The 10,089-nt window shown below is 34.7% G+C and overlaps 1 protein-coding gene across 1 annotated transcript; it reads right to left on the reverse strand.

The window, feature by feature from the left end:
- Positions 1-8,460: 8,460 nt before the first annotated feature.
- Positions 8,461-9,264, reverse strand: LOC131162425 (protein SMALL AUXIN UP-REGULATED RNA 51-like). The gene has a single exon (XM_058118880.1). The coding sequence runs from the start codon at positions 9,123-9,125 to the stop codon at positions 8,793-8,795; it is 333 nt and encodes a 110-aa protein (XP_057974863.1). The 5' UTR covers positions 9,126-9,264; the 3' UTR covers positions 8,461-8,792.
- Between the last annotated feature and the right edge of the window lie 825 nt (positions 9,265-10,089).

A 10,089-nucleotide genomic window follows, 5' to 3' on the forward strand; every position in this document is an offset into this window, starting at 1 on the left:
TGCGTGGCTAACATGAGGTTTGTGTATAAGATATATTCATCATTTGAAAATCATTAACATAATTTCTGAAATTATTTTCTGATCCTATTCAAACACATGCAAGGTATTTCACCCACGAGATTACCTAAGGATAGGGGTGATTACCCGCCTATACAAGTAACACCCCTCTGCTCTGATACATTAGGCAACCCAAAGGTCATAGTTAAAGCATACCAAGGCACTCACCTTACTCAGTAATCCCTCAAGTGATAAATTAATCTCGTACTCACATAGTTCATACAAAAGTTTATCGGCAAAGGCTTCCAAGAATAGGGAAATCTACCAGCCCATACAAGTAGTTTTCCTTTGCCCTAGTACGTTATGCAGCCTACTGCTACTCCCGATACAACCAGGGCACTCGCCTTTCTCAGCAAGCCCTCGGGCGAAGAGCTTGCCTCGCCCAAACGTAACATGTTCTACTAGCATAAATATTGATAATACCATAATACATTATTTTGTTTGCCATTATTTTGCATTTCTCAACTGTTCATGTTTCCATCTTTTACATTTGATTTCATTTCACTTCACGTGGCTCTTTCCTATTTTACATTGTTCACATTTCACATTTCATTTCCATTTCATTCATTTCAATTTTCATTTCATTTCATTTAATATCCAGCATCTTTCGGCTGTTTTACCCAGCATCTTTCAGCTGTTTTACCCAGCATCTTTCAGTTGTTTTACCGAACATTTTTCAGCTGTTTTACCCACCATCTTTCAACTGTTTTACCCAACATTTTTCAGCTGTTTTACATGGTTGCATTAACACTCACATGCAGCATATTTCATTTAACATTTTCATACTCAATTCATTTCCCGTATATCCTGCATCTCATACACATAACATATTGCCGCACAACATTCCTATTTACTCGTGCCACACTTTTTAGTAGTAAAATTCATATATATTTCCTATAAAATAAGCCAACCCACATATAACATTCACATACTAGGAAAAATACCTTTAATTTCTTACATAATTGTTCTGAAAAATATTTCACTTTCATCAGTTCAATCTCACATATAAGTATCTAATAAAACAACCCTAGGCTCAGAAAGCATAATTTAAAGGTTGACATTTTGAACTCCATATATATATATATAACACAATTCATTTTCAATTAAATTTATAAAAATTCTGGTTTAATATATATTTTTCCCCTTACTTGGCTTATAGAACTACGCCAACGGAGACCCCGAAAAATACTTGCGGTGCTTATCCAGACCTTGAATAAAAAATCCTAATTCCATTAAATCAACCCTAAATAAAATAATATTTTAATATTTCTTAGGGCCATAAATTTCAAATCAATAATTATAACCTCAAATATAGTCAATTTACCTAATTTTCTAAATCCCGCTCTCACTTTGGAGTGGGGCCTAGAAAACCCCAATTGAAAATTTACTCACGTCAAAATGACGACAATCACGACTAGGACCACGTGGTGGTGCCCAATCGTCGATTTAGCGGCAGATTTAAAGAGAAATTGAGAAATTAGAGGAAAGTTTTCCTACCCTAAGAATAGTGCCTAAGTCACTCCCATGACAAATCCGCTCCCGTAGAAATGTTAGTGGCGAAACTAGGAATCTAACGGCACCTTCCATTTCCCGATCCACGGCAAATTCGTTAAGAAATTGAGAGAGAGAGAGAGAGAGAGAGCCGGAGACGCAGGCGTTGGACGCAGGAAATCTGTTAACTCCACCAGCCCAGTCCGGTTTTGATAATGACAAATCACTTGGTATTTGATCTGTGCATTGAGTTTGTGAACATGACTTATATTAAGCATGCACGGAAGGATAACGAGTCATGGAAGCCTTAAAGTAAAGCACACATATCTTGGCAAGATTCATGGAACTCAAAGAGTACGAGAATCAAGATGCAAGTGGCAAAGTTCAAGCATATCTTGGGAATGGGTACTTAGACCTCATGTATTTACATTTTCGTATAATTTAATTTGAGGCTCAACATAACTTAGAAAGATTTTAGGATTCATGCATTTCTTGTATATCATTATGAGACTTTCATAGACTTTGAAATACTTTTAAAATCATGAAAAATATGTTTTATAAAAGACCCAAGAAGGAGAGCAAAGCAGAATTTTAAATTAGAAATGAAAAATTTAGAAAATGGGGACTTCGGTTGACTGAACTTTAAGTTCGATTGGCTGAAGAATTTTCTCAGACGTCTGAATATTTTTGGGTGAAAAACAGAAACTGGAAGAAGCACCTCAAATGACTAAATCTTAACCTTGGTCATCTGAACTCGACACTTCGGTCATTTGAACCTTGACCTCAGTCGTCTAACCCTGTGTCCAGGCTATTTTTTCAAAGGATAAAAGTGACTTCGGTCATCTGGGCCCTAGACCTCAGACGTCTGAACTCGTTGGAAAGATTAAAATTTTAATTTTTATTGTGTAAACACGCGAGCTATCTGTTGATCTAATGGTTAAGATCAATTCTAAGGGTAAGACACTATAAATACTAATTATCTAAACCCTAGTATGGTGGCTAAACACAAAAAGATCAATGTAAAGCGAAGAACACATCTTGTTGAAAAAAAAAACTGAGATACTTGAGCTTATTGTTGTACGTTTGCCTACGCTCTAATTTCTACACATCATCTTTGGGCAAATCACCTCAAAAAATATAAAAGGATCTCTATTATACATCTTGTGCTTCAACTTGGTTTGAAGTTTGGTTATTACATTTAGTTTTGTTAAAGAATCTCATATCACCATCTGTTTTGATATATTTAAAGAAACTTGATATTGAGTTTTCGACAAAGTGTGTGTGTTTTCGAACTCTTAAGAGAAATATTGTTTTCGACAAAGTGTGTGTCAAATCTTTGCAATCTTGAAAACAATTTTTTTATTCAAAGAATTAACCTAAGTTTCTTCAAAGTATTGATTCATACAAACATTTTGGGAGATTTGATAAAAAGAGAATTGTGTATTGAAACATATCATACATAAACGATTGTATCGTTTCATACATTTCGAGCTTCAAGTTATATCATATGTTAAATGTATTAGAAATTTGAATTGTACTCACAAGCTTTTGTTTGGAACTATTTTTGAGTATTTTTACAGATTCTATTGTATTCACAGTTCGGTGTGTGAACTGAGGTTTGAGGAGAGAGCTGTATCTTTTGTAAGCAGCAGAATAGGAGGGAGTTGTGCCTCTTGTAAGCAATGGATTGTAAAAGAAGCCCCGTACCAATTTAAGGATATGAGATTTTAGTAAAATCTTTGAGTGGTTGCTCAAGGCGAGGACGTAGGCCAAGTTGGCTGAACCTCGTAAAAACTACGTTTGTCTTCTCTCTTCCCTTTACTATTTACTTTCAGCAATATATTTAAATTATTCATGTTGCATGTGTAGGTTGAATAACATTGCACACAATTAATTGGGTAATAAGAACTCATTGCTAAATATCCAAGTAGGGATTAAGTGGTAAATAAATTCAAAGAATTTGAAAATACCCAATTCACCCCCCCCCCTCTTGGGATTTCATCTAATTTAACAAAATCTATTCAGGGGGGAGGGTGGAGTAAGTCTCTGTATCTCCTGAAGGTTTAACCTTCAGGAGATTTACATATATACTTATATGTATGTATGTATGTATATATATGACTATGAGTACATATCGGTATATTTTCTCAGTTGTTATAATTATTTAAATGAATGTGATGATATATTAAAACTTATGTGTTACACACTCTTAATAATTTATTCCTTTTTACTGAGAGGTGTCTCACCCAGAATCTAAACATTTCAGGAAACCAAGACAAGCCAGCAGAGAGAACTCCGAGGTAGAAGAGACTATTGTACCCTGAGATTCAGGGTAAGTGTTAGAGTTGGGGTATGCTGGGTAACCCCTAGAGTACTTATGGATTTTGGGGATGTACATGTATATGTGTGTGGAGATTATAGCACTCCGGTGTTGTATTGTATTTTGGATGGTATTGTAGTCTAGACTCAGACATAGTATGTATTCCGCTGCATGGATAATAGGTTTGATGGATTGATTACCTGGCACTCACTCCAGGTCGGGTTATGTATGATATATGGTATCAGAGTTATTTGACAAATGATTGATTATTATTTCTGATTATTGGAAAAAAAAATGGTAGAAAATTAGGTTGTCACAGCTTGCACCTGCACAAACAAACACAAGAGAATTTTAATTACATAATCAAAATTAAAAACTAATAGATTTTAAAATTTGATTTAACAATTTAAAATTGATTAATCAATTTAATTAATAAATTAGTTTTAAGTTTGATTGATCAATTTAAACCAAGGTTCCTTCTTTAGCCTATAAATAGAGAGATTCAGAGAGTTGTTTGAGAGGAGACAATTGAAGCGAGAAATTGCTTATAGAAAAAATTGGAGAAAGAATTGTGAGCACAAGATTGAGTGATTGAGAGTGAGGAAGAAAAGAAAAATAGAAGCCCAAAAGGCTTGAATAGTAGAAAGTGAGGAAAGTTTGGCAGTGGAAGTTTAGAAGAGTTCAGGCGAATGGAAAGCAAGTTGGAAAATTGGAGAATTTTGAGACAAAGGTTGTTTCTTAATTAAATTAATTAGTTTAATTTTTGTTTCAATTTCTCACATATTTTAAATTGTTTAATTTCAAAGTTAAGATTCTATAATTTGAGTTTTAGTTTGAACAAACAACCAAACTAGGTTCAATAAACCCAAAAAGTTCTCTAAAGTTCCCCAAGCAGACCTAAAAATTAGATCAAAAAAAAAAAAACCTGAATTTGAATACCCCTTGATCCGACCTGAAGACTCGGGTCAATTTGACCCGAATCCAAAACCATGGATCTGAGGACCCCAGAACCAGGTCAACTTTGACCTGGATTCATTAATCTATTGACCTGAGCCTAGTTGACTTTAAACTCCAAAGCCCAATAAAGTAACCCAAAGCCACCGACCCCATTTGGGCCTGGTTTAGCCCAACATCATCCGAGCCCAACTAGTTTAAACCCAACCAGTTATTAAATATATTTAACCAAATCCTGCCCTAGTTTAGTTAGTCAAACTCGGGTCTACCCTTGTTTGTTTCTCAGGAAAATGGAAGAAATTAAACAAATAAGATAGAAAAATGGGTTTATCTTAGGATCCGGATTTAAGTTGGGAAAATAAGAATCAAATTTCTTTCTGCTTCTTCCACTGGTAGAATCTGTAAAATGAAAAGAAAGTGAGGTTGAGAAAGTGAAAATAAAAGAAATCAGAAAGAAGAAAATGATCGAAAATGAGAAAGAGAGAGAATAGAGAAAGTGAGAGAGAGGGATGTCTGCGGGAGAGAGAAAAGAAAGAAAAGGTGGAGAAGGTTTGGGAGAAGAACAAAGGAAAAAAGGAAGAAGAAGAAAAAAAAATTTATATATGGTTTTTTAAATAAAAAAAAAAACATAATGGGATATGTGTTATCGTGTGAGTGGTGACACGTGGCTCAACCAGGACCGCGCGTTTGAGGGGTGACGTGGTGCGATTTTGGGCATTTAATGTGTGTTTTTCTCTAAATGATCGGATCGCTACCACATCAGCAATTCGCGTCAAAAACCCAGTGCCCGTTGTAGCCTACCATGTGGCGGGTGACATCACATTGGCATTACCTTACTGTAATAAATTCAAAAAATAATAAAAAAATAAAATTATAAAAATACTTACACTACGTGTCACCACAGTCGACTAACGTGACAACCTTGTTCCTGAACCAGGTCAGCCCAGTTTCACCGGGATCAATCCGTTGACCTGGTTCAAACCAATTGAACTAGTTCGACCCATTCTGAACTGACTGGTTCATTTTTTATTTAAAAATTAATTTTTAATTATTTTTAAATTAAAATAAAAATAAAATAATAATATGAATTTAAATATAATTAAAATAAAAATATACTTAAATTTAAAAATGATGATAAATCTAATTACAAAATATATTTACTATTTCTCAATTGTCATGTCCAATAAAATTTTACTGCAAAGTAGATTTTGAAAATATAACAATTAAATAAATAAATATAATAATTTTTATTTTAATTATAGTATTTTTTTAATGTGTATTATTTTAAAATTATATTAGTTTAACAATATTTTTATAATATTATTTGATTAAAAGATGAAAATGATATTTTTATTCAAATTAAGTTTTAATTTTTTTTACTTTTATAAATATTAACTAAACATGTGGTTGATTTTTTTTATTTTTAACTTCATTTTTAACAGTAATGCCTAATTACCCGTAACATTTTGAGTATAGGAATGAATTATATTTATTCAAATTTTATTCCATTTATTCCAAATAGATTGGTCGGACAGTAAAAGTGAAGAAGAAGCTTTACGATTTTAGGACATCCCAACTTAAAGAATTTAGAATTTATATATTGATGCTTTCGTATTCTAATCTTAAAAATGTCAAGAGGAAAAGAAATGAGATGCGCACCTCTTGGCTCAATGTCATTATCTATTCTAAGCGCCGAGAGAGAGAGAGAGAGAGAGGAGGAGAAGAAGAAGAAGCAGCTTAAGTGGAGCATTCATTCATGAGTCATGACCATCTTTGATTGAAGTTTTCTGCTTGCTAAATTTTTTGGCCCTACCGTTGGAAAAATATGCTACTACTCACGTATGATAATAATTGAAAGATTTGGCTCTTGCCCGACACCTTGTAAAGTGTTTTTAGCTTTTACTCTTTCTCTTGTACAAAAGATTATGAGATCTCCCTGCCTAGCTAGCAGCTATCATCTCCAATGGTACTCCCACAACTCTCTCTCTCAAATGTTTAATTTATATGGCAGACCCACAATTCAAACCTTATGACATTTATTTATTTTTTTAAAAGACTATTATGCATAGTCATAATTATTTCATGTAATTATTCACACAAGGTAATTATTCAAACCTACGATGACAAGGTCACCCTTCATTTCATGTAATTAATAAATTATGCATAGTCATAATTATTATTAACTCCAAAGTCACGCAAGGTACGTGTACTACTGTACCCGATCCATGCATCCTCCATTCAAAAAAGTTAAAAAAAATTTCTTAAAAATAAAAAAACTCCTTTAGATAGGCTAATCCACATATATTCATGCACGTACCCCTCTAATATTATTCTTGTCTCAGTATGCAGCTGCGGTAAAATTTCTACTTGGTTGACTCCTAATGAATTATTTTATTCGATTGTTTTTTACCCCGCCCAGCATGTATGCATGGTAAAATTTCTAGTTGGTTGACTCCTTATGAAGGGCAGTTGGCCTAACAGCCACGACCATTTTATATATATGAACTCGTACGCATGTATATCCACACTGGTTAATTATTAATTTGGTCATCGTAATTAACAATAATTAACCGATTAAACTAACGCAAAGACGATGAGCTTTCAAAGAGAATCAAAACGAAAAGAACGTGTGTCCGAGGTTAATTATAATTTATCCTTAAAAAAACTCGACTTAATTAATAAAAATCCACCAATTTAAAATGGTCGGCGGATGGATCTGGGTTTCGGAATTTTTGCCGTTTGCTTCCGGTCAGTTACGTTTTCCGGCCCACAAATTTAATTAAAGGGCCTAGCTAGCTAGCTACCTAGAAAATCCTCAATCTCCCAACAGATATATGATGGAACGCTTCCCCCTGCTCACCGCGGAACTAAGGGCCCCCAGCAACATAAATATTAAATAATTATAATGAGAAAAATTCAATGCGGATCCAAGTCGGATCTGGTTTTGGACCAGTAACTTTTCTCCACCGCCTACTCGAATCCGGTGGCGCCGCGGCGATCCAAACCTTCCGGTGTGGCGAGCGGGCCTTATTGGGTCCGGACATGCAAGCCCATTTATGGATCTGCATCTCATGGATCCCAGATTCATGACAATATATATAAGGATTTATGACAGCTGATCAAATGTTCTGATCGATCAAATACATGGGTAGATTTTTTTCTTTTTTCCTTTTTTTTTTTTTTGAATATGAAAAGGGAGGGCATGATCTTGAATTTATCAAAAGAAATGATTTGCATAAATTAACGAAAAAGTATTTATATAATAGCCTGTGAGACTTAGGTGATTTTGTTGTTGTTGTGGTATGAAGAAAGAATGCATGTGTAGTTTTTGCCATTAAAAATTTTACAAAGCGCGTTGCGTGCAATCCAGGCTAAGGTAGCAAGCTGGCTAGCTAGCTAGCTGCGAGAAGCACTCGATCGAGAACCAAAACCCCTCAATGTCTGCTTAAGTAGCCAAATTAAACCAAAAAAACATTAAAATTGTGTAATGATGAAGTAAGACCTATGAACCACACTGATGATTGTGAATATCTCTTGTTATTTAATCATCAGAAATACTTATATTTCCTGTTTCTTAGTTCAGTACTGCTGCAAACCATTCACAGCATCGGGGAGAGAGAGAGAGAGAGAGAGAGAGGTTAAAAATTAAAGGGGGAAATTGAAGACCCCAGAAATTATTAATATAAGATTATAAGCTAAGCCTCTCACAGGGTACAATTAATTAATCCTACAGTACCACCGCGAGGAAAATTTCTACGTAATGTGGATACATATACAAATCTAACCCAGAAAATCTGTTTACGGGTTTTAATTTGGTCAGAGCTACTAACTTTAATTAATTTGGTGGAAAACTAATTAATTAACCAAGAAGCAAGCAGCGCTGGGTGCATGCCCGCAGCTCCTACGTGGATCAATGGCTGTTTTACTTATTCGATCTGTGCGTCCGATCGGACCGACACAGTTCCAATTTTCATCTGAGCATGGAAGTCAGAGACTTAAAAACGACTTCTTCGCAGGGGATGGTGAGACCCATGTCGTGGTCGAACCCGAATTCTTCTTCGGCCTGGCGGAGCAAGCTCTGGAATTCGGGTCGGGTCAAGAAGGAGATGGGCACTATGTACCTGCTCCGGTTCTGGCCGACGTATACAGCGAAATGCCCCTTCGGGACGTCGACGGGGTGGCCTTCTTCGTCGTAGCCCAGTTTCGTAGAAGTCTTCCCGAGGCTGTAAGAGCATCGCCTCAAGATTTGCTTCAGACCTGCTGTTTGGGGCAGCTTGTGAGTTTTCCTGCTTATGGCCGCCATCTTACAATTTTTGGGGAGAAAGAGGATTAACTCAGCTAATTCTGATTTAAGTGTGAAAGACCAGACCAGAGACAGAGAAAACAAAGTGTTGCAGAGAGAGAGAGAGAGAGAGAGGAGTGATGAGGAGAAGCGATGTTGGGGAACGGGTATTTATGGAGGGAGCCCATGTGAGGTTGCTGGAGCTGAAGACAGATAAGGGGTGTCTTTGGGGTCCGTGTGAACTCAAGGACATGTTGGGCCCCTAGGAGCTCAGCCCATTGGGCACACCCCTGTTGCCCTTCCTAAGGACAACATGGTCCAGTGGTCCCAATCTCTCTCTCTCTCTCTCTCTCTCATGGGTTCAAATTTCAAAGTCACCCAGTTTTGTCCCACTTCCTCTCATATTTTTTCAAAATATTTATAATAAACTTATATCAATAAATAATAATTAATTCAAACTTAATTTTCATTTGAAATGCCTTAGAAAATAAATCGTTTTCTAAAAAAATCTTTTTACGAGTATTCATAAAATCTAATTTACACTTAAATAATTACTAATTATAAAAATTACTTTTCAAAAAATTTTAAAAAATAAATATTCTTAAAGAGTTATTTTTAGTAAACAATTTCAAATTACTTTTAGATAAACATAAGATTATTCCATTTTTGAAAAGATTTTGAATTTGAATTTATATTTGACTAAAACAAATGTCCAATATTGAAATTTTTCTCTAAACCTGCACAAATTTAAATCTAAAGTCTGAATATTTTATATAATTAAGTAGTTCTAAATGATCCAGTAAATGAATACTTATTTTAAAAATAATTTTAAAATAAGAATATTAAAATATATATTTTTAAAAATACTTATAATAAATAATTATAAACTACTTTTAAAGAACTATTTGTTAAAAAGAATATTTAACTGACTCACTCCTCCAATTTCAACGGCATCAAATATTTTTGTACCGTGTCCCTTTTTAAA

Source organism: Malania oleifera, chromosome 8 (assembly GCF_029873635.1).
Source record: "Malania oleifera isolate guangnan ecotype guangnan chromosome 8, ASM2987363v1, whole genome shotgun sequence".
NCBI lineage: Eukaryota > Viridiplantae > Streptophyta > Magnoliopsida > Santalales > Ximeniaceae > Malania > Malania oleifera.